This window comes from Delphinapterus leucas, chromosome 8 (assembly GCF_059928025.1).
Source record: "Delphinapterus leucas isolate spDelLeu-1000000601 "Yukka" chromosome 8, BTC_Dleu_Yukka2, whole genome shotgun sequence".
Taxonomy (NCBI): domain Eukaryota; kingdom Metazoa; phylum Chordata; class Mammalia; order Artiodactyla; family Monodontidae; genus Delphinapterus; species Delphinapterus leucas.
Window position 1 is genome coordinate 649,968 of NC_143136.1, and position 25,259 is coordinate 675,226.

Here is a 25,259-nt window from a genome sequence, read left to right on the forward strand (position 1 = left end):
CGAAATGGTGGTGACCGGGCAAAAAGGGGTCTCCTTTTAACCTGCTTCTGTCCTCTCCTCTGGAATAGGGTGAATGCAAGTGATGTTCCCTATGGACTAACGCTGTCTCGGTGCAATAGCGGCCCTTGTGAATTAGCCAGGAAGCCGGGAAGCTCCCGCGCACAGGGATGGTAACGCGGGCGGGGCAGCCTGCGGGCGCTGGGACGCAGGGCGTTACCAGAGCGCCAGCCTCTGCTCCACCTCGCGCAGGAAGCCTCTGTGGAACTCATAGATGGGGTCGACGTTGGAGAAGAGCAGGGTCATCAGGTCCGCAGGCATGGCGTCCGCCTTGACCACAGCGCTCCGGAACCACTGCCGGGAGAGCTCGGGGTGACCAAGGGACCTGGCCCCTGACGACACACAGCACCGGCCCCGGAGCCCCCACGACGCCAGCTCAAATCAGTGCCACGGCTGACCAGCCAGTTTTCACAACAGAAGAAAGCAATTCTGGGTGAAGAGCTTCGAAGGGATATATTCCCAGGTTCACAAAAAATCGGACCCAATATTCTGACCTGACGTAGACATGTTTTAAGGCAGATATATTTAACAGAACATGTACACATACACACACACGCAGGTCTCGGGGGGGGGGGGAATCCTGTGTCTCTGGCCCAGATTTAAGAAGTATTAAGAAAATCAAAGCAACAAGGGACTTAGGTTTCATACCACGGTAATAACTTCTAAATCCTTCAGGTATGTTCGCTCTGTAGCAAGAATCTCCTTTGCTATGAAGTAGGCCTCGTCCGCGGGCGCACACTGCAAGAAGTGCAGACAGCGTGAGCGTGTCAGCCGGCCACGTCGCCGACGGTCCTAGCGCGCCAGCTCTTCTGCTCAAGTTAACGCTGTCACGTGATCTTCACGTGCACTTCCTGAGAGCGTCACTTCTGAGTAAAGATATAAGCCCCGCTGTATCGCCCCCAGATGTTCTTCTCATTTTATACTATTCCTTTTTGAGAAAAGAACTGCTGTTTAAACGGCAACATCCAGTGAAGCTAATCACTCACTTCGTGAGGAAACCACTGTTCAGGAGTCACTCACAGGACTGTAGCTGCTTAACAGAGATCCAGGCACAGCTCAGAGACACAGCGGGTTGGGTTCCAGACCACCGCAGTAAAGCTAATATCGCAACGAAGTGAGTCACATGGATTTTTTTTGTTTCCCAGTGCATATAAAATTACATTTCCCCCATACTGTAGTCTATTAAGGGTACAACAGCCTTGTGTCTTTCCCTTTTTTTTTGGCCATGCTGCACAGCTTGAGGGATTCTAGTTCCCTGACCAGGGATTGAACCTGGGGCCATGGCAGTGAAAGCACCAAGTCCTAACCACTGGACCGCCAGGGAACTCCCACATTATGTCTAAAAAAACAATGTACATACCTTAATTAAAAACTACTTAATTGGGACTTCCCTGGTGGCAGAGTTGTTAAGAATCTGCCTGCCAATGCAGGAGACACGGGTTCGAGCCCTGGTCCAGGAAGATCCCACATGCTGCAGAGCAACAAAGCCCGTGCGTCACAACTACTGAGCCTGCGCTCTAGAGCCCACGAGCCACAACTACTGAGCCTGCACTCTAGAGCCTGCGAGCCACGACTACTGAAGCCTGCGCACCTAGAACCCATGCTCCGCAACAAGAGAAGCCACCGTGATGAGAAGCCCACGCACCCAAACAAAGAGGAGCCCCTCCTCCCCACAACTAGAGAAAGCCCACGGGCAGCAACGAAGACTCAATGTAGCCAAAAAAAAAAAGCAAAAAGAACTACTTAACTGCTAAAAATACTAACCATCATCTGAGCCCTCAGTGAGTGGCAGTAGTGGCAGCAAAGCTCACTGACCACAGGTACCACAACAACCATAATAATAAGGGAAAAGTTTGAGGTATTGTGAGAATTATCAAAATGTGACACAGAGACACAAAGTGAGCAAATACCATTGGAAAAATGGTGCTGGCAGACTTGACACAGGGTCACCACAAACCTTCCATTTGTAGGAAAAAAAAAAAGCAGTACCTGCGGAGCGCAATAATACGAGGTCTGCCCATGCGTGAATGTATGTGATTAGCAACAGTTAAGCCTAACTCACACGTAAGTCATTAAAATTGCCAAGCGATGTACGTTTTATCTGTGCCGGCGGTTAGAGCCGGCGGCTGGCTGACGTGGCCCAGCCCCGGGGCTCTTAAACCTGCGACAGGGCCGCTGACCACCTGCAGGGGCCACAGGCAAGTCAGCGGTGACAGGACCCTCAGGAGCGGGAAGGGCAGCACAGCGCTCCCAGCGAAGCACAGGCCTTGTGCCCACTTGGGCTGGGGGCTGTGTCTTATCCCTGCAGGGCCCCACCCCACTCTGAGCACACCTCAGAGAGCTGCCTCCGCCTCGGTCAAGGTCGGTGCATGGCCTCTCCTCCACTCTCTCCTACCTGGCGGACACCTGGTCCTGCTCCGTCCCTGCATGCTCGCCCCGCTGCTCTTCCCCCAGACGGAGGATTTAGGGCCGACCCTCCCACGTTTGCAGCCATGCCAACAGGCACCTGGGACGTGCCCAGGAACAGAGGTCCCTGCCCTCGAGCTGACAGCCTCCCAGGCAGGAAGCAACTCCAGCTACCGGGGAAGTGACCCAGCTGGGCAGCAAAGCACACAGAAGGACCAAGGGAGCAGGTGGGGTGGAGGCTGGCAGGACAGACGGCTGCCTCCTAGAGAGGGCGGGGCCAGGAGGCTGGGCGGTGGGGGCCAGCCCAGAGGTCAAGGATGGGGGGCTACAAGGTGAGCCAAGTGGTCACCGGCGGGGCGGGAAGGCAGGGTGTTTGAGGCCTATCTGAGCACATCGGGGTGCGCGGGGCCCAGGATGTGTCTGGGGGCCGGGGCTGGTCAGAAGGCACAGGGAAGGGAGAGCCAGGCTGAGGGGTGGTGACCCTGATGGTCAGGGTCTGGGTGGGGGGAGGTGGCGAGTCGGCCGAGGGAAGGAGTGAGGCAGGGCGAGGGTCCGAGTCTGCAGGTGACCCGTTCGGGGAGGAAGGTGGGACCGGGTTTGCACCGTGGGGTCTGAGACTTCTCCCCGGGGCCCTGGGGAGTTTAGGGAGGTCGCGGCAGCAGAGGCCGCTCCTCCTGTGTGTCCCGGAGGCCACTGCTACGGCAGCCGCCCCCTCAGCCGCGGGGACACCAGGAGGTTCCGCCTGACCCTTCACAGCCTGTCCTGCTGTCCTCCCTCTGGGACTTGTGTGTGGAGCGTCCGTGGGCTGCTTCTCACGCCAGCTTTTCCCACAACATTGGCAGCCACACGGTACCATGGCATCTTCTGGTGTCCTGCCCCGGACACCTGCAGGCCGCCTTTCTAAACTTCATGCTCGTCAATTCTTTCTTTCTGGGCTTTGTGCTATTAAAAAATGACTTCTTCAAATCCACTGAAAAATCACTGAGCTTGTGTGCTCAGTGAGCTCTCTGGGGTCAGAGCTGCCCCAGGAGGCCCACGGTCCTGGTCTGGGAGGCTTCGGCCCTCCCTGCCTGGATCTCCCTGTGGCCAAGCGTCCTGGCTCTGGTCTGGATCGCGGACACGTCGCACGCACACTGCCGGTGACCATTTCCTGCCTGGGTCCCCACTGAGGCCCGAGACCAGCTCCTCTTCCCGTGGCGGGTGAAGGTGCCCAGAGAGACGCTCAGAAACAACCACGGCAGCATCACTGCTGAGGTCACAGTAATACTGCAGGTGCCAAGGGGATGCCAGCAGTAGAGAGGTCAGCAGCAGCTCATGGGGGGCCAGCCTGGGTAGCCAGGGCCAACCCCTGATTTCCAGAGCAAAGAGCACCTCTTAGGAAACTCAGTGGAGAGACAGCAAAACAGCTGCTGCTCTGCCAGCCATACCAGCAAGCAGACCTGCCCGCAGGCCCCAGGTCAGGGCAGAGGGAGACCCTGCTTTGTCCCCACAGAGCCCCGAGCCTGGTGCCCACACACAGGCAGGGGAGCAACCCCACCTTCCCTTTCAGGCCTTTCCAATACTGTGCGTCCCCACCAATTTCTATTAAAAAGGAGAAACAGCACAGTAAGTGGGAGACACAGGAAGGAGGAGGGATTCCAGGAAGCAAGCTGGCACACGGGATCCGAGGGAGGGTTGGGCAGCCCCCCCGCACTCCCACCCCCAGCTGGGCAGTCAGATGCCGACGCGGGAGCCCAAGGCCTGGCCAGCTGAGGCCAAGGCTTCCAGGACCTGCCAGGGGAGTCATCAGGAAACCTGGGGGTCTCCCAGCGTGCATCTGGGGGGCCAGGGCCTCGCTGGCGATGCTTCAGGCTGTGGCCTCACCAGCGAGCGGGCACGTTTCTCTGCCTGGTCCGTGGCGCTCTGCCTACCGACCTCACTCTTTCCCCGCAAGTCCACACGCCCAGCCCCTGGGACGCACCTCCAGAACGCCTCAGCCCCCAGCCCCACGGCCTCGCCTGACCCCCAGGCCTCCTCCCAGCAAAGCGGGGAGGCTGAGGCCCCCAGGTCCCCGGGATCCACAGCCCCGCACTTGGAACCTACGGGCGCCAGGAACGTGAAAGGAATGAGGAGGCCCGTCTTGGCGCAGAGGGACCCCGAGCGCCCCGGAGGTGGTGGGAGGGTCTCGGGACTGGGGAACCCCCAGCCCCTGCTGCCCAGGCCCCCAGCAGCAAGCCCCCCGGGGGCGCCCACCTTGTGTCTCAGTTCCTCCTGGTCGTCCATCCCGGCTCCGCCAGCGTCGCTGAGGACGGGGCTCAGCAGGGGAGAGGAGCCCTGCTCGGCTGGGCCCAGTGGGCTCAGGCTCGGTGGGGTCTTCCGGGTGGAGGGAAGCTGAGGACTCTCCACGGAAAGGCCTGGAAGTGAACGGGCGATGGAGCGAGAGATGAAGAAGGGCAGACCCAAGGGACAGCACCTGCCACCAGGCCCTTCCGGAGACACGCAGGCCTCAGTGTGACAAAGCAACGGTGAGAACAGGTGACAAGTGAGAGCCCGCTTCCCCAGAGAACCTCCAGGGCGGCTTGGCCCAGGGCTCTGGTTCCCGGGGAAGATGCAGGCACAATAGAGCCAACGGGGAGGAGGGAGTGCACGTAAGAGGCCAAACTGACGCTGACTTATCTGGAAAAGAACGTGTATTCTAAGGCCAAACTCATTAACCATTCACTTAAAACACTGGATCACACTCGTCATACTGTTTTCTACTTCCCTGAATTGTTCGTTAGCAAGGATTTTATTCTGATTTCTAGAATCATACCACAAAAGTAACTTAATTTTTTCCCCTTCTGAAAATAACGTTTGCTTTTGACCAGACTGAAGCCAAAATTCTGGCCTCGTTCTATTTCATCCAACATTTTGTGATCAAGAAATTCCCTTTTCTATGTAAAAAAATCCTCAAAGGTTTATTTCTAATGTTTTTCTATGAGAGAGTAGTAACTATTAAATGCCACGTTTGAAAGTCACCTTAAAGCAGAGTTTTAGAGGAGACGTTTAACTGTTCAAAAGCAATTTAAGATAGAAATTTACCTTGGGTTTATAAATGTATAGCGTTTTAACACCCAAACTACCATTATCTCTAAGTATGATTATTAAGTCGGTTTACAAAACGCTAGAAGTAACACAACGGGTTTCAAAACGAGATCCTTTCACACTGTGATTGGGGACCAAATGCAGTTACCCACGGTGACCAGTTTATAGACCCAAAACTTAGTTTATTCAGCCTAAAGCGTGAAGTGTGTAGGAGGCAGGCTGGTGCAGAGAGCTTCCTGCTGGCCAGGCTGCCACACACAAGCCCCTGCAGCCCTCCACCGTGGCCTGAGGGCGGGAGGGAGCCCTTATTTTCACATTGACAAGTTCAGAGCTCTGGGAAGCCGGGACCCCACCCAGGGCTTCTGGGGATGGGCTACCAATGCCGGATAGCAGAGCTCTCCTCTGGGATTCTCACAACCACACAGATTTAAGACACAGAGAAACGTTCACTGACATTAGAAAACCTGGACAACGTAAGGACGTGAAATTATCGGAACCAGTTTTATTAAAATCTGCTTTTATTACACATTTAAAATAAGCTAAGCCACCTTAAAAGAGCGTGCCTTGCCTACGTCCCCTCCCCCAACAGGCCTGCACTGTCACTTCTCCAGGGACCAAACCCAACAAGGGCTCTGGGCTGTGCCCGAGGCACGGCTCCTTTGACTGCAGAAGAGGCTCGTTTCCGGCTGAGCTGTTCAGGATCACACTCCAAGGTCCGTTGTGTCCCTAAGTAGCCCGGAATTGCATAATGAGACACCTTCACACAGTGAAAATTCAGAAAAGATGTAGAAGCTACTAATAAGCTGTTTACTTATTCTTCCAGGCGTGTTGCTCAAGGTGTGAGAACCAAGACGCTCACCCTCGTTGGTTCTGAGAGCAAGTCCACGTGGTGACCCTCGCGTCTTCCCGCCCCGCACAGCCCTCCCGCCCGACAGAAAGCTACTAGTGCACAGTTTACCACAGAGTTCTTGCAAAACCTGACTTTATTTTTACATAGCAGAAGGTGACAGGTGAGGAGGTGGTGTTAGCTCTGAAGTCTCCTGTGACAAGGCCAGGGTGGGCTCGGGGGCCGACAAATGGGCCGACGAACGGGAGACCAAAGCCCAGCAAGTGACCGCCTCGGGACAAACAGCTCGTCTGGAATAAACTGTTTTGGTTCTAGGAAGGTTAAAAGCCATCATTTGATATTATCATTGTAGACAAGGCTGCCCTCACATCTGCAGGTTCCACATTTGAAGACTCAATCAATGAGGACGGAATATATCGGGGGGGGGAACGTTCCAGAAAGGTCCCAAAAGCAAGACTTGAATTTGCCGCTCTGGCAACTGTTTACACAGCATCTTACGTCGTATTTACAACTATTCACAGAGCGTTTACACTGGATTAGGTGTTGTACCTAATGTAGAGATGATCTAAAGTATCCGGGAGCACGTGGGTGGGTTGTATGCAAATACGACGCCATCTCACATAGAGACTTTCCTGTCAGGGGTTCTGCTATCGGTGGGGTGCTGGAACCAATCCCCCGTGAATACTAAGGGACAACTGTACTTACTATTTCACAAAAATTGTCAACTCACAATTTAGTGGCTCGATTAAAAAGCACCACAGACATTAAACATTTGTTTTTATTAAATCTGTCAGCCGCATCAAAACGTAATACATCATACCTACATCAAATTCTGTCAACACAGACGCTACGAGATGAAGCGAATAAATCTGCAAGGAGCTGTTTTCAAGCAAGTGGCAGTAAACGAGGCTGCTGGACTGTCGTGACGCCAGTGACGCGCGGGCCCTACGCCCAGAGCGCGCCCGTGGGGCCGTGGTTCTGCTGGCCAGTTCCAGGAGCGGCCGGGGTGCGTGAAGGCTGCTCTGGACCGTGTGGTGGCGTGACAGGCTCTGACCTTAGAAAGCCCTGTCCACGTGGACGACCTGTATTAGAATGCACACCAACAGGCAGATTGCGTAAGCATTTTTAAGATGCTAAATGTCAAGTTTTAGGTGCCACAGAGTATGTGTAGCCTTAACTGACATGGTGAAGAATCTTAAATGTTTGTAAACCCAGACCTCTGCGTCCAAGGTCCTCTACTGTCAAACAGCCAGGAGGAGTCAATGTTGCTCTGAGTCACAGGACCCACTCACACGTAGGTGGTGCGCTACTGCCCCACCGTGGCACCGAGAACCACCAAATCCTTGCAGACGAGACAGGTTTGGAAATGCTTCCAAAAGGAAATGCTTTGGGATGGGTGGACAGCTCTCCGTTTCTGCTGTCCACCCAGAGTTCACAGGCAGCCTCTGCTCTCAAAGGTGCAAGGTTTGACCGTCTTCAAAAAAAACACTGCAGGGCTTCCCTGGTGGCGCAGTGGTTGAGAGTCCGCCTGCTGATGCAGGGGACACGGGTTCGTGCTCCAGTCCAGGAAGATCCCACGTGCCGCAGAGCAACTGGGCCCGTGAGCCACGGCCGCTGAGCCTGCGTGTCCGGAGCCTGTTCTCCACAGCGGGAGAGGCCACAACGGTGAGAGGCCTGCGTACTGAAAAAAAAGAAAAAAAAAAAAAACACTGCAAAGGTAAAACTTTCGTTTCAGTCAGTCAGCAGTGAGCCACCCTGGGAGATGATTTTCTTTGTGGCATTCTTTATTTCCAAACATTTCTAAATATCCATCTGATAATTTTTGACATCGTTTTGAGAAGCACAGTACCGTGCTTTGTGTAACCTCCTTATCGTCTGACCAGGTGATGAAAGAGAAACATCACATTTAGACAGGAAGCTCAGCTACTTTTATTTCATACCTTTAAATTCTCTTCTTCAAAACTCTGTAATAAAATAAACAATTTTGAAACTTTTTGCCTTATAGCGGAGCAAGAGTCAGCTCCAGTTTGGAAAGTTCAAGGTCAAGTTTGAAGGTTAACATGATGGAGGGAGTGTAAGATCTAGAAGCTCCCTCTGTGGCTGGAGCAGTGATCACTAATCCCATAAGAAAAGGGAAAAGCTGATTTTTCCAAAGCACCCAGGTAAGCGTGACCCTGATCAGTCGCAGGAAACCACGTCTGGCTCCACTTCTGAACTAGGACGTCACGAGTCTCTTATAGGAAACATGGTTCATAAAATAAAAGTAGGAGGTAAAGAAGTGGCTACTCCGAGGGGCCCAAGGTCCAGCTCACCCCTTCCTCCTGCTGTGTGTTCGTCTGTCTCCCAGGGCTGTGACGGCTCAGTCTGGAAGTGGCTGTGGTCACCTGAGACTCAGGGGGTGACGTCTACACGCATGGCGCACCCAGGGGCATTTTCCCGAGTCTTCTCTTCTGTTTCCTTCTAAGCAAACAAGACTCCTTCCTTGTTAAGAGAAACGGGGGTGCCAACCTACAACTCATTCACACTCTGGGCCACTTGTCCAGATGACGCTCGCCAGGTGTGGGGTCTCCTCTGCGTGACACGTGTAGGTGGTCCAGGGTACACGTCCTTGTTCTAATAAATGACACATTTTGTCTAAAGTTTGAGAAGCTGTGACTTATGGATCTTCTGAACTATTGGAGCGATGGAGGCAAGGGCCCCGAAACAAACTATTCAAGTAAACTAGGCAGTGTGGAGGTGACGTGTGTTAGGAAGGAGGTGCAGCCTGAGTGAACGTTCTTGGAAGTAAAGGCCACACAACTTTTACCCTCCTAACTGGTCACCCTGTGCATCCACTGGGTTCATCACGGAGGTGTCGCCACCTCATCCCCACGGGGGTGACGGCAGTGGGGGCGTCAGTGAGGGACGGGCCGGTGTGATGGGGGAAGAAATGGAGACCCCAGTGATCCACTGTCCTCTGCTCTAAGGGGGGGTCCCCCAAGGGAGTTCATGCCAACAGGAACCTTTCTAGACACTGCCAGCCACCTCCCGCCCCCATCACACTGGGCGCCAGGTGCCTCGAGACCCCAGAGGGAGCCCGGCCCCCGCCCCGAGGGGCCTGCGCTGCCCCGAGCACCCCGTCCTCAGCCGGCTTGCTGCAGCCACTGCGCAGGAGTGGGGCAGCCCCGAGGCCTGAGAGGGGCCGAAGAGGCAGACAGCTCCGTGGATGCAGCAGAAGCTCGCGGCAGCCGAGAGGGGGTCCAGGAGGAAAGGCCAGTTCAGAATCTGAGCAGCTGCCACACTTCGGGCCAGGGATTTTATCAGGTGGCGTCTAGCTGACTGCGGGAAAAAGGCAATAAAACGGTCTCATTTTCAGAGTTAAGAAGCCAACAGCACGTGTTCTGTGCACTATAAGCCCAAGGACCGTGCAGTTCAACCCCAAAGCTGCCAACAGTATTGCTCTCAGCCGGCACCTTGGAGGCTCATGCGGGCCCAGAGCCAGCAGACCACTGGCTCTCCTACATCCCCCTCTGCACACTGACCACAGGGGCCACGAGCCCGAGCGGGGCCGCTGAGAAAAGCAAGGCACTTCCCCGACTGGCCTTCCATGGGGGCGTCGCCACCCACAGCCGGCATGAGACAGCCTGTGCGCTCCATGGGGCCAACTGCCTATGAAGACAGATGTCGGTGGTGATGTGAAAAGATACAGGGCTGTTTCCAGGGTTCACCTGACACATGAGATAACCTTCCATGGGTGTAAATCAAAACTGTACGCAAGTAGAGGGAAAGGAAGCTAAAAAAGCCATCAAAATCCATAGCAAATATTCCCTTATTTTATTGAGTAAACAAAGAGTTCTGAATTAGTACATATCTGCAAATTTATAAACGGCAATTTCAACGGGAAACAAACTTTCAAGAACCACAAACCAGGCAACGTCAATGTGTCTTTAAAGAATGAACGAGTTCAGCTTTACAGGGAAATGCCACCCCCTTTTCTCCTCATTCCTGGGGACATAGATACGTTCATGCAAAAGACAGCATCCAGGGTCACGGCGGGCAGGGCGCTGCGTGGAGAGACAGTCCCACAGCGGCCCCCGCGCCCCGGCCAGCTGTGACAAGCTCTGTCACTTCAGGACAGGGGCCGGGGCGCAATCCCACGAGTGAATCCGTGGCCTTGAGAACAGACACTGAAATGCCCAACTTTAAGTGCCTGAGAGAACGTTAACATTTTCACCTACGAAGTAATTGTTCCAAGAATGGATTTCTTTCTGGTGCTCCCTGAACCAGGAGGGAGCAGCACACCCTGAAGACGCGCAACTGGCATCCCTTGTCACACACACGTAGGGTCGTGGCCCGTGTGCGCCACAGGACCGGAAGCACAGCACGCCTGGTGCTCAGCCACCCCTCCAGAGCAGCAGGTGAGAAGATGCCTGCGGTGAAAACCACACCCACAGCACCAGAGCAATTAAAGGACTTTGCAAAGTGACGACCTTGGGGATGATCAAAGTTCTCCACGTTAAACTTCTTCGTGCGGTTTTCATTGCCCATCCCTCCATCATTACTACCATTTTAAAAACGCGTGTTAACTGGAAAAAGGAGTCCTGCTCTGACCCCGCCCTGAGAGAGCTCCTGTGTGATGTGAAAAGGCACACACGGGACGCGCCGCTTCCTGCTTTAGTGCCGTCAACCTGCCTAACGTGAGGCTGTGCTGTCGTTAGACCCTGGAAACGGAAAGACAATCATAGACTTGATAGCTAGTAAACATAAACAGTCCACGTAAGTGGAGTGCGTCACTCCAGGGGACTTGGCGGGGACGGCGGGCACCGCCTCTGGGCTGCGGTGACAGTGCCGGGCTCCCCCGTGGGCGGAGCAAAGCGCACCACGGTGCGCTCTCAGCGGCCGGCGCCGGCGTGAGAAGGGCTGCTCCCAAGCCTGTGGGTCCCACGCCAATCTGCACGTTCATCCTGTAATCCGGGTCTACGGGGCCACCCTTCCAAGGTGGTGCCACCGCATAACGTGTTTTTCAAATAAAAGGCAATCACAACGAACAGCCTTCAGCAAACCCAGCAAAGGCCGGCTGCTGGCCTCACTCAGAACCATGCTGGATATTTTAATGTTTCCTGTAAGCCAGCTCTTACTAGACAGAACACGACAGTGCCACTGCCTGGGCTACAAGCAGAAAGACCGGACCTGTAGGATCTATCTTTCAGGCTCACTTTCCCGGTTGCCGAAGGGTCCCCTCCGGGAGGGGGCTCCTCCCACTCGAGTGAAGGGGAAGAAGGGCTGTGGGCAGAGTCCAAAGAAGCCACAACTGATATTAAAGAAATGGTTTCAATATAAAAGAAAGCTGTAAAATTAAACATATTGTGAACACTCTGGAAAAGGAAAGTTGTTCAAAATTTCTCCAAATCTGACCAAAAAGCTAACCCTGAATCTGAAAATAACACCTTCACCAGCAGTGTCCACAGAGCGTCTGGGATGCTGGGCTCGTTCTAGAGCCGCGCTGCCCATGCATGGAACAGGGAGGGGGTCAGGGGTCGGGGTCAGCAGTCAATGCAGCTCAGGTCCAGCCTCCAGGGCTGCAGGGCCTGAGGGGCAGACCGACGACAGCCCAGGCCGCTCGGCTTCCCTGCAAGTCATCAGCACAAATGGGAAAGAGGAAGAGGAGACAGACGGGCTATCTCGACCTTGAGCAGCACGCGGACCGGGTCTGGATCCCGATTTGAGCAAACCAGACGTCGGCCAGCACTTCGTCCACCTTGTGGGGTGACGTCTGCGTGGGGCCAGTGAGGAGGCACCTTACGTTCCAGAGACACATGAGCGCTGAGGAAGGTCGTCAGCGCGTCAGGCCCACTTTATAGGAGGGGGGCAACACCCGGGGGGACATGGCAGGGGGGACACAGGACGGCCCTGCCCAACAGGCTTGGGCTTCACTCCTGATACGCCTCTTTCCGCTTCTGCATATCCTGAAAGCTGTCTAAACAAAAGTTAGAAAATTATCCCCAGAAAAAGAAGTTTCTTTGAAAAAACAAGATAAAACCTTTAACAGGAAGGTCCAGTAAAAGACGTCTGAGAACAGGACTTACTCAGATTCTTCGACATGTGACGACGACCACACACCCCCCTCCCCACACCCCGCCCCGCATCCTGTAGCCCCGGCTGCTCTGCTGGCTCAGACTTTCTGCCCAGACACAAGGACGGGCTGCTTTAAAGACAAAAGGACACTCTGTTAGTTCGGAGCGTCGGCGGGCACAGTCAGGAGACAACAGCCGACCAAGGACAGAGGCAGCCGTCGTGTCAACTAAGATTCAGGAAAAGCGTTGGATGGACAGCATCTGTATCAGCTCCTTGCCAGACACACCCACGGTGCGTCTTTTCAGTGACACAAAGTGTCCCAGACGTGCCATCCTCACCAGTGACGTCGGTCACGGTCACACAGTCTCTCCACAGACGCCGGCCAGTCAGCACCAATGCAGACGGACCCATGGCCTGGGAGGTGCGGGGGCGACGGGTGTGAACGTCCCGGGACCAGAGCCACGAGGGACCCGGCGCGGCGGTAAGGCAGCTGCGAGGATGGAAAGTACCGACCCATTAGGCTGAAGCCCCTGCTGGTACCCGACTGACACCATCGACACCATCGACAGACGGCGACCGAGCCTGCCGGGAAGCCCCGGCATCTCCACGCGGCCGCCGGGAACGGGGTCCGCACACACGGCGAGAATGGGACTTTCAGAAAGAAAACTAACCTTTAAACACGGTGCTGCTCCACCAGGTGAGACCGGGAAGGAAGCACAAGACCCAGTCCATGGACTCGGTGACAAATCCAGCCCTCGAGGGGCCCGGCCATGCAGCCTGTGCTGAGCGCTGGCCCCACGTCCGCGGGGTGTGGAGCGCAGTGCCCCCAGGGCCACAGCCATCTTGGCCTGTCCACACACATGACCTTGCCCAAGGCCTCTGGGCGGATGCGTGCGGATGGGGTCTATCAGAATCAGCCCGCAGCTGTGTTGGGTGCACACCTGACCGGAGGAGACACCACTGCTACAAAAGGCCAAGTCCCCAGCAGCTTGGGGAGGCCCCGGGTGCCCAGTCCCCACAGGGAACAAGCCCCCGTCGGCCCCAAGGAAACGGCTGGCCGGCTCGAGCCAACGCCATGCCCCTTGGGCCGGTTGGTGTGTCTGGTTCTGCCTTCCCTGCAACCGAGTGCATGGCGTCCCCCAAGGAAGGTGGAAAGGACACAGTCCCGCTTACCCCGCAGGTTAAACCAACACCTCTCCAAGCACGGTCCCTGGATCCTAAGTCATGGACGCAACCAAGCCTCGGGCACTGAGCCGCCCTGGGCAGTCCCAGACCACAGCACAAGGAGGCCGCAGCCCCCGCTGCCCTCCCCAGGAATTGGGTCCTGTGGGGCCTGCTCAAGACTTCGTGCAGTCAAATCAAACAAAACCTCCATCATAATTAATCATGGGCTGCACACCTCGCCTTAAAAAGCAGCAACAGGCATGAGGCATGCATCCCACTGAAGGTCAACATGAGTCAGAACCGTGTAACACTCAAAACACAGAGCACCACTTTTGCTGTATCGAAGCAAACGCCAGAAGAATAAAGCTGCACAGGCTAGATAACCGGCCCCGAAGGGTGAGCTGGAGACACTCATCCATTTTAAACCTGCGGCACAGCTTTTAACACCGCTCCAAGCGCAAGTTTTAACTTTTTGGTATTCCAAACAGAACAATCAATCAGAGAATTAGGGTGAAAAAGGAATATCTAGCCGTGACCACAAATCACTTTCTGTATCGAAAGCCGACAATCTGAGCCCTCACCCCCCGAGCAGGTGAGGGTCACCCAGGAGGGAAGCCGGGAACGGTCAGGACAGGTTTTCATCGACCTGCTCTCCAGGAGTCAAATTCTTTATGTTACTCTGCAGATCGAAAAGGACTCTCTCTCCCCTTGTCGGAGCCAAGGGGTTACCGAAGAAGAGGCTCACGTCTAGGGGGGCCTCGGCCTCGGAGCCCCACGAGTCTGTGTCGGAGCCACTCGGGTCCTCAGCCGTCGTGGGCGGGCAGCTGAGCTGCTCTAACTGGTCGACGATGTCCGAGAAATGGAAGGCCGAGCTGGCCTCAGAGCGGACCGAGCAGGCGGGGAAGTTGGCCATGGAGCTGGCCTCGGACTGGGCGGCAGAGCCGGGCGTGTGCGCGGACAGGCTGCCGGCCAGTGGCGCGTTGCTGAGGGAGCTGGTCTCGGACCGGTGGAGCCAGAGCGAGCTGGCGGCAGACGGGCTGAGCAGGCGCTGCATCAGGCTGGCCTGCGCCTTCACCTCCAGCAGCTCCGAGGTGTCGGCAGGGTGCACGTCGCCGAGGCTGCCCTCCTCCTCGGACTCAAAGCCGCGCACCCCACTCCCACGGGCCGGCTCCGGGGAGGACCCCTCCGGGCTGGACGGGGCAGACCCCAGGCGGCCACACAGCAGGGCCTGCGGGCGCAGACTGCCGAAGGGGAAAGGAAAGGCCTCAGAGCCTCCGGCAAAGAAGATGTCTGCCAGGCCGCCATCTCTGAACTCCTCGAACGCCGGCAGCTGGGCGCTTGTCAATGTGAAAACAGGGCCCCCCCGGAGGCTCTGCCGGCCACACGTGGGCGCCCCCCTGGAAGGGGAGGGGCCCACGGTCAAGGCACCCTCACCATGGCCACTGTGACCTGCACGCTCCCTGCCGGCCCCCCCTGCCTCTAGGCCTAGGGCGGCGCGACTCAGCCCCTCAGTACTGCTGGGGCCACAGCTCCACACGCCCCGACCCGACCCGACACCTTGGCAAGGCTGGAACGCAGGCGGCCCGGGGGGCGGGGCCGCGGCCACGCCGCTCCTCTCTGCAGCTGGCCACCTGGCGCTGGGAGCCGGGGGCCCTGTCGGGGAGCTGCTGCTGTCCTTGGAACCGAGCAGGCCCACGGGGGCTGGAGGGGAGGCGGGGCCCGAACAGAAGGAGGCACTTGTTGAAGACGGGGACGCGGGAGTCCTCGTGCCCTCGGTGAACAAGACGCTCTGGGGATCAAATCAGGAGAAGAGAAAAAGGAACACGTGAAATGAGCAATTACTGTTGGGAAGTCACAGAGCTAACTGGGCCCAGGTGAGTACAGCCGCACCCACACATTTCTGTCACAGCTTCTACAAAGGAGGGCAGCAGGTCAGACCTTTCCTTTTAGAACTGAAGATCTGTAAATGCAGACAGGATTTCAAACGGACCCAGGATCTATTTAGGTCCCTTGTAAGTCCACTTTTTTCTCTGCGTTAGGCGTGACCTGTCTACAAGAAAGGTCATTTCCACCACTAAAGGCCCTGAGTCTCCCTGGCACCCGGGTCACCCTGAAGTTGCCTGGGGCTGTCTTTGGGCATCATTGTTCCCCTGGGGCTAGGCAGCTGGAGGAGGGGTGAGCTGCCCCACTCAGCTACCCAGGCGCCCTCCCCCGCCCTGCCAGGGGTCACCGGGGGACAAAAGGCATTGGTGCATCCACACACCGCCTGGGCAGCAAGGGCCAGGTCCGCACACGGAGCTCCTTGCCCACGCCGTGCACAGGAGCCCCGGGCATCTCGGAGGCGCAGGAGCGGCCCCGCGTATGAGCAGGAAGAGGCTGACAAGGCAGGTGTGGAGTGCTGGGAGGGGCTGCTCGCCACGCCGGGCGCCTGCACTGCGTCCTGGCTCACAGTCCCACACGCAGGGACACGGAGCAGCCCTTCCCACTCACGTGTCACCGAGACACAGCCGTGTCACACCGGCACTCACAACATCACAAGGGGGTGGTCAGACCAAAGCAGAAGCAGCAGCAGCAGCAGCACAGCGACCACCCCTTTAGACAAAGCGGCAGCTCGTGACCCGTAAGATTAATCCCTTTTCGTGTGTCTACCACGTGGCTTTTTCTAATCATCGACCATATTCCATATTCTCCGTGATTTTCAAAAGACAGCATCGGAGAACTGAAAGCTTAAGTGTAACTTTTAGACCACTCACAAATTTGAACTTTGTTAAAGAAACAAAAATAAGTTCTTTTAATTTCAGTTGATTTAACAAGGAATTCCAAAATAGAAAACGTACCTAGAAGAGTTAAAGAATGTTGATATTTAAAAGACCCGATTAAAAAAAAATTTAGGACACATGAGCTTTTAATATATGAGGTACAAGTGTAGCTTCTGGAAATACTATAACAGTATAAATGACAAAACTGTCAACGAAAATCAACTTTGTGCAGCAATAAAAATGTATAAATATGAAACTATACAGCCACACATAGAAAGTTATGAGATAACAGTACATGAAAAGAGCAAGATTCTCTGTAAAAATATACTTGCATGTGGCAGTCAACACGCAAATGTGAACACAGGGAGCGACAGCAGAGAAGCAGACCTGAAACACAGAGTCACTGACGTCCCGGCCTCACAACACAGCACTGTCACGTCTGGGACACTGTGGCCAAACGTCTCCTGTGAGTGTTTGTGTGCACCTGTGTGTACCTGTTTTCATATAGCTGTGATCATGTCAAACACACAGGCATACACATTTGTTTCCTGCTTTTCACCCTTAAGATAATAGCAAAATATGCACTCAGTGAACACGGCTTCACTAAGCAAATCACCTCCCTAAGCTGGCATTTAACCGCACTTTGCACTTTTATAGAAGGAGTATTTCTCAGTTGTTTTCCTGACAACAAAAAGCACTGTGTCCACTGCACAAAGAGAAGAAAAAATACATAGAGAGAAGCACAAAGAGAAGACAAAAACTGCCTGGATCCAATCGCTCAGAGATCACGTTTGATGCTGTGCATACACTTCTCTTTTTAAATCAAAATGAGGACGTGACCCAGGCTGCTTTGCACCCTGCTACTTTCACATACTGATATTTTCTGGGCGCGTCCTGCTCATGCACTATTCTCCCGAAACGAGATTAAATTTTAAAGGCTCTTGAGTAGCGCCTCACGTGGACACGCCCAGAACTGCCAGTGACTCACCCGGCACAGACAGTGGTCGCTAGGATTTCTCGAATGACAAACCACACTGTCACACATCTCAATGCACAGAGCTTTCTCTTCACTCAGGACTCCTTTCTGCAAACAGGGTCCCAGGATTGGAATTTCCGCACAAATGACAAAGCTAATTTTAGGACTCTTGTTACAACATTGCCAGATTATTTCCCCAAAGAGGACAGGTGATTATATCGTGTACGTTTTACGCAGAAGGACTCACCTGCCTCGGCAAGTTGGCATTTAGGGCGCGGAGAGACATCTGGGTCTTGCTGTGTTTTCTGCAAACAGAGAACAGGCTGTGAGCCCCCAGCCCTCCTCGCCTGACCCCCATTTCTAAAGCAGCACATGCTGTGCCGCGCAAGGACTTGCATAAACATGTGGCCAAGCCTCTGTTAACGTGAGGCACGTAACCAGGAATGGCAGGATGACAGAAAACAAGCACTCAAACAAAAACTACACGTCCAGAAGAGGTGAAATTGTCCCCTTCACACTGAAGGAAAAACTCCACATGCAAAGCAACAACATGAATTTTCAGATTCAAAGTTTACCACGCTATGTAGAAACATTACATCTAATATGTAAAAACATTACATCTAATATGTAAGAACATTACGTCTAAGCTAAGCGATGCAGACTAGAACCAGAAAGTAGTATCTGTATCTGTACACAGTAACTGTAAATGACTGTAAAATACAACCTATCACCATTAAAATAAATAAAAGAAACAGAACTCAAGTGCCAAAATACACGTTTACATATTTGAAATGATTTTTACTCAAATACAGGTTAAAGTATTTAAAACGTTAATTTTCAAAGCCCACACTTTTCATCATGAAGATGAGAAAATTTACCTTTCATACGGAATCCTCTTCATCCCACCGTCTTTGACATAATCCACTAGTTGCTTCTGAGTTCTTCCACTGTGAAAAAAATCAGGTTTTAAAGAAAACAATAAACAGTAATTCACAGCATTAATTTTTCACAAAAGCAAAGGAAAAGTAAGACTTGCCCATCCTCTCTCACAAGTTTACATATACATCTAAAAATTATACTTTGCAACAAGCATAACCAGTTTTCTAAACAATTTTTACGAAGCCTATTTTTCCCACTATTTTATTTGATAGGCTTTCTCCAGTTTTACAATAGCTGCAGTCTGCGTGTAGTTCTCTGGAACATTCACACCACCTTCTTCTTGACTGAGGCTGTTCGGGTTCTCAGTCCCACAGACAAGGCCAAGACCCGCCTGGCACTGCTGCCCCACCTGTATCTGAAGGAGGAACCTCTGCTGAAGAGGATGGCTCTAGCTCTGGGCTTCGGCTGATCAGAAAGTCTGAAAAAGGTGTGATACTCTACACACGTCTTCCAGAAGTTCTTACACGCGTCCCTACTCCCCAGCACGAATTCCAGGGTGTCCTGGTAAGGCCCCTGGGAACAAAAGACAAAGGTTCGAGTCACTATGTCAAGAATAAAATTTAGGAAGGCAAAAGGCTACTCCAAAGTTAAAGATTAGCACATTTTCTTCCTCAAAGTTGTATACAAAGACTTCTGGTTCCATTTACATTTAAGAGAAGAAAAACACAAGGTATATATTCATTGTAGAAACATCAGGAAAATGTGGCCATCTACAATTACACAACTGCTAACATTCTGAAGTTTATCTTTGTAACCTTTTCCCACCTAGGAAACTAAGGCATCTTTCCAGGCCGGCTGACGCATTTATCTGTTATCACCCAATCATTCTCCTGGGGGTTTTTCTGGGATGTTTCAGATGCCCAGGACACACAGGGTTTTCAGGCTTACAAACATCACCATGAAGAAACTACTGCATTGTCTCTCATGGCTATTCCTTAGGATAAATTCCTAGAAATGGTATATTGAGCTCAGAAACAATGCACATTTTTGAACCTTATGATATATTATTACCAAATTACTTGCCAGAAAGAGCATAATACTTTGACTCCTATGTTTAATCTTAAAAATCTAAGTGCTTAGGGATATAAAACGTAACCTTGCCAGGTGCAGAGACAGACACAGTCCGGAACTTTGAAACATCATGCTGTTCCAAAGAAGAGCTGCTTTGGAATATAAAGCCGCAATTCTCTTCTCTCCCTGTCCTTTCTGCCAGAAAGTTTTTTTTTTTTTTTTTTACAGAGGAAAAAAAAGGCAGCCTTTTACTTGTATTTTGTACATGCTTTTGGCATTCCTTATACTCCTCTCTCATCCGCACAAGAAATATTTGCGTGAAAAACAATTAAGCTATCTGTTCATACTTGCTACCAAACACACTTACACGCCGCACGTGACCCTGGGGTTTGACAAACGCTAATCAAGTGCCTTCGAAAAGCTTAGGTGAAGCCTCTCCTCCAGATCGGCCGGAGCTCTGAGCTCCTAGAGTGTGTCTAAACTGACAGCCTCCTAAGCTCCAACCCCACAGCGGCTTAGCTAATCCGCTTTCTATTCCCTAACTTCCTTTGTACAGTAGACATGTGACAACGTGAACGTCTCTGAATAGTCTGATGCACTGGATTTTTCCAACTATCAGACTGTACAGACATTTACTTTTCCCCCTTTTTACTAATTTCAGTAAATTTATATTTAATTATTACCTTACTGACTCACAATCTCAAAAGAAAGGAACATTTATTTTCTGAAAATCAAGTCTACTTCAATTAGAGCTATTAAAGGGTCAATTTCTCAATCAAAGACACATGAGAATATTGGAAACGCCCCTCTCTTCATTCTGGACAGAAGCTCCAACACTGATTTGCTGTGGAGCTTCTTCAGATCACAGCTAAACACTCTGTATTTCAGCTTTATTACCCAAAGAAGGACTGGCTGTAATAGACCAACAGTTCTCAGCAGCCCTGGGAGTTTGTCGCACATGCACTCTCTCAGGCCAACCCCACAGCTGAGTCTCAGGCGGGGCCGCCCCCGGGGATGCTGATATGCCCTCTAGGTGAGAAGTGCTGGGCAGGTCACCCCGAAGCCTGTCCCCAGTCCCGAATCCTGTCCTTAAATTCTTATGTGAGTTATGCTGAAACGATATATAAAGTAATTAAAGGGACTTCCCTGGTGGTGCAGTGGTTAAGAAGCCTCCTGCCAGTGCAGGGGACATGGGTTCGAGCCCTGGGCTGGGAAGATCCCACATGCCGCAGAGCAACGAAGCCCGTGCGCCACAACTACTGAGCCTGTGTGCCACAACTACTGCAGCCCACGTGCCCTAGAGCCCGTGCTCTGCAACATGAGAAGCCACCGCAATGAGAAGCCCGTGCACCGCAACTTAGAGTAGCCCCTGCTCGCCGCAACTAGAGAAAGCCCACGTGCAGCAACAAAGACCCAACTCAGCCAAAATTAAACAAATAAATTTTAAAAAGAAGTAATTAAAAACTCAGTATTCTAGCAGAGTAAATTCTCTTACAACTTAAAAAGTTCTCAAAATAATACTTACATGGACCTCTGGGTGGAGTTTGATAAGAAACCTCTTCCTCTTAAAGCTGAGCTTCCGGAGCCTGGACCAGTTGAAAGTGTTGATCTTGGTGCTGCTCTGGAATTCAGGACACAGACGTTCGTTGAGGAACATCTGTAACCTGACGCATGCACACGACTTTTCATGAAACAGAGAAGGTTAAGTCACATCCTTGCCAGAAAGCACAGCAAGCCCCTGACACTTTATGTTCGGAAAGGCTCTGAATTAAAATGTCAATACTAAGCACACTAATCTCTCTGTTTTAGGAAGAAAACTTTATTTCTTTGATAAAGCTTTATTACAACCTCTTGTTTTCAATGTTAACAGTGAACATTTTTGAAGCCCCCCTACTGCGAGGACGGCGGCTGGGAGGGGCCTGGTGGTGGCAGGGCGGGGCTGGAGCGGAGCTGGGTTTCTCACTGAAGGGAAGGACGGAGGGATCCCGGGGTGCTGGATGGGACCCGGACCCAAGGCTGAACCCCCAACTCTCCAGAGTGGGCACACTGGGCAAGGACCTCAGCTTCTAAACAATTTTGTCCACTAAGGAGACCAGGGCCCTTTGCTCTTCCAGGGTGGGGCAGGCAAAGAACAAAGGAACCTGGACCATCTTATTGCGTAAGAAAGTAAACAAGTGCTCAAAAAATGACGGGGAAATGTCAAAAGGACACAGGAGGGACTTCCTTCCCTGGTGGTCCAGTGGTTAGGACTGCACCTTCCAATGCGGGGGCGCGGGTTCGATCTCTGGTTGGGGAGCTAAGATCCCACATGCCTCGCAGCCAAAAGACCAAAGCATAAAACAGAAGCAATATTGTAACAAATTCAATAAAGACTTTAAAAATGGTCCACATCAAAAAAATCTAAAAAAAAAGAAAAGGGCACAGGAGCCACCTGAAGGGACTCCCTGACGTGGGTCAATTTAAAGATCAAAACAAACAATGACAACAGATCAAGTATCAGATTATAACCCGAATTATAACTTGAGTGATAGTACGATTATAATACAAACCCATGATCCACAGGGACGTAAAGACAATAAACAAACGAGGAGAAAACCCTTCTAGGATCATGAAGAATGGAATTTAAAAAGCTGCCTTTTGGCAACCATCTGGGAAATTTACAGTCTTCAAGTATCTCTCCACAAAATGCTTACTAATTACAAAGGATAAAAAGTCACTTTGCAGCGAAGAAGCCTGTCAAACGCCTTCCAACCATGTGATGGATACTGGCACTACCGGCAATGGGACAGACAGGTACCGTGGGCCACCTCGCGGGCTGCACCAGGCACACTCGCTTGTCATTCACCCGCCCAAGAAGCTTAACTAGGGTCTGATCGTCAGCAGGTGCTGGGAGGCCCATGTCACAAAATGACTGGCCTTGAACCTTCCAAAGCATCAAGGTCAGGAGAATCAAGGAGAGAAGGAAGAGAGTTCCAGACTGAAGAGGCCAGAGTGGGATCCTGACTGGGCAGAGAGCTTGGCCTCAGAAGGGATCTTCTGAAACCAACGAGACTGGGGCAACTGGTGGAAGCTGGATGCGGTCTCTGGGGAAGGAGCACGTTCTACTGTTCTCATATCCTTTCCATAACCTTGAAACATTTCCAGAATTAAAATGTTAAACGGACTGAAACACTTTTCTGGCATTTTCTTTTCTATTCTCGATTATCATGACCATTTACTCTTTTCTACAAATTCAAGATGGGGGGTGGCAAGGTGAAGAATGTTTTCCCTTCAGAGATACTAAAACAAACAAACAAACAAAACAAAACAAACCCACAACAACTTAAGCAATTAAAGAGGAAGGAGGCACTGAAACATGCATGACACGGACAAACTCTGAGACGGGAAAGCTGTCAGGCACAAAGGCCATTTACAGGAATGTCCAGAACAAGGAAATCAGCAGAGACAGAAAGCAGGGGCGGGCAGTGACTGCTACGGTGCGTGGGGTGAGGCTGCGATTTAAACGTTCTGGGGTTAGTGGTGACGGTGACACAATTCTGTAAATATACTAAAAACAACTGAATTATACTTTTAAATGGTGAACTTTATGTTATGTGTGAATTATATCCAGTTTTTAAAATTCCTGAGTTAAGAAGTGTCCTTGAGGCCAAGATACAAATGACAGGGTCTAGATGAGACCCAAGTATCCCAGCTCCCAACACTGTCCAGACACGAAGTCACTTCAACTGCTACTCAAAGTAAAATATTTGAGGGTTTTCAACTGGGTTCTCAAAAAAGCAAACAAAACAACCAAACAATAAAACATCAACAAAAGAAAAGAAAAGAAAACGCCCACCGCCAGCTCTCACCTCTAGATGGTAGGTGCCTAGGGCAAAGGCTTAAGAAAGCAGGTGGCCACAGGAGGGACAGGGAAGGGCCTGTCCTCCCCAGGAAGACACAGAAAAGAGCGAGAGACACACTGTTCCCAGCTGCAAGCTTGCCTTCCCATTTTCCCTTTGGGTCAAAATAAAAAATCACCACATCCCAGGGCTTTAACCGAGTCATAAATCGAAACAAAGAATCCACGGATGACTGCCCTCACTCTGCCCTGGTCAACCCTGACACTCACCGAGCAGCACGCCACTCAGAGCCACTGCTTTCATTTTGGATTTTATCAAAAAAATCCACGGCTCAGCTGTAAATGCCAAGTAAGACCTGAAACACAACCCAGAGACTCAGGGCTCTCCGGGCCACCCTCAGGCCTGCTCCCCCGGACAGAACCGCCTTCCGGACCTGCATCCGCATGTCCACACAGCTCGTCCAAGGCTGCTACTGTACCCTGCTCTGAGATCTCGTCTCCTGGACCTCCACACCCACCACGACCTCACGTCCACCCCTCCCCACACTCCCTCCATTTTTGGTAAATTTAAAATTCGGTATTTATATTACTGATCACGTAAGTACTGCTTGCAAGTTGAGCCAACCTGAATTATAACTATACTTTGCTCCTTTGCTTTTTAAAATTAATTAATTAATTAATTTTGGCTGCTTTGGGTCTTCGTTGCTGCACGCGGGCTTTCTCCAGATGTGGCAAGCAGGGGCTACCCTTCGTTGCGGTGTGTGGGCTTCTCGTTGCGGTGGCTTCTCTTGTTGTGGAGCACGGGCTCTAGGTGCACGGGCTTCAGCAGTTGTGGCACGTGGGCTCAGCAGTTGTGGCTCACGGGCTCTAGAGCGCAGGCTCAGTAGTTGCGGTGCACGGGCTTAGCTGCTCCACGGCATGTGGGATCTTCCCGGACCAGGGCTCGAACCCGTGTCCCCTGCACTGGCAGGCGGATTCTCAACCACTGCGCCTCCAGGGAAGTCCACTCCTTCGCTTTTAATTTTCCTGGAGTCACTAACTGCTTCTTTTCATTTGCTTAATCTCTAGGTACCTGTCGCTAATTCAGCCCCAAACTTCCCCGCAGACCTTTAGAATTCTTCGATACGGTCTAACCCATGAAGCCATCGCTCATTCTTCCCCCTGCCCCCTCACAGGCCACACCTCCCGGCTTGCGGGATCTCAGTTCCCCAACAGGGACTGGACCCGGACCCTGGCAGCAGAAGCACCGAGTCCTAACCACTGGACACCAGGGAGCTCCCCTGATCAGCCCTTTCTTGGAGGCCGCCTCTGTGCTTATGCTGACGAACGTTCTCCCCATCTGAGCACAGCCCGCACCTCTGCCTTCTCCAATCTGAGTCACCCTGTTTCCTCAGCTCCCATCCGAGTTTCTCCCTCCTCCAGTGTTGGCCTTCAAAAGGCTGTGCAGGAACTGAATTTCTGAAAACCTGCATATATGAAAATGCTTTCATGTTCTCTCTGTACAGGAGTCGCGTTGCACAGGGCACAGAATCCCAGGCTGGAAATGCTCTTCTTTCACGTGTATAACCTCCCGTCTCCAGCTTCCAGTCCTGCCGCTACTAGCCCGGCAGCTCTCCAACTGCCCCCACCTCTGGCAGCTCGCACTGACGAGTCCTGCTGCCGTCACACTGGAACCTGCAGGCACCTTCAACCTGGAACTTTGTGCCTTGAGTTCCGGAAACTTTTTCTCGTGTAATTTCTTTAACAATTCCTCCACTGATTTTTGGTTCCTGCTTCTAGAATTCTGGGGTGCTGGACCTCCTGGATAGCGCCGGAATTTTCTTTACTTTTCTCTCCCATCTTTCACCCTTTATCTTTTTATTTTTTATTTTTTATTTCCGTACGCGGGCCTCTCACTGTTGTGGCCTCTCCCGTTGCGGAGCACAGGCTCCGGACGTGCAGGCTCAGCGGCCATGGCTCATGGGTCCAGCCGCTCCACGGCATGTGGGAGCTTCCCGGACCGGGGCACGAACCCGTGTCCCCTGCATCGGCAGGCGGACTCTCAACCACTGCGCCACCAGGGAAGCCCACCCTTTATCTTTTATTCTGTTCTGTGGAGATTTCCTCAACTGCATCTTCCAAACATTCTTGTTCCGCCAACGTGCG

The 25,259-nt window shown here is 52.4% G+C and overlaps 1 protein-coding gene across 1 annotated transcript in view; it reads right to left on the reverse strand.

Moving 5' to 3' along the window:
- FARP2 (FERM, ARH/RhoGEF and pleckstrin domain protein 2) overlaps positions 1-25,259 on the reverse strand; it is a 91,767-nt gene that overhangs the window by 13,228 nt on the left and 53,280 nt on the right. Inside the window, exons 10-17 of the mRNA XM_089916102.1 lie at positions 20,802-20,897; positions 18,615-18,778; positions 18,205-18,273; positions 17,574-17,631; positions 15,149-15,380; positions 4,696-4,856; positions 706-795; positions 218-351 (exon numbers count right to left, since the gene is read on the reverse strand). Coding sequence (XP_089772228.1) covers positions 218-351; positions 706-795; positions 4,696-4,856; positions 15,149-15,380; positions 17,574-17,631; positions 18,205-18,273; positions 18,615-18,778; positions 20,802-20,897 — 1,004 coding nt within the window. The remainder of the gene's footprint in view (positions 1-217; positions 352-705; positions 796-4,695; positions 4,857-15,148; positions 15,381-17,573; positions 17,632-18,204; positions 18,274-18,614; positions 18,779-20,801; positions 20,898-25,259) is intronic.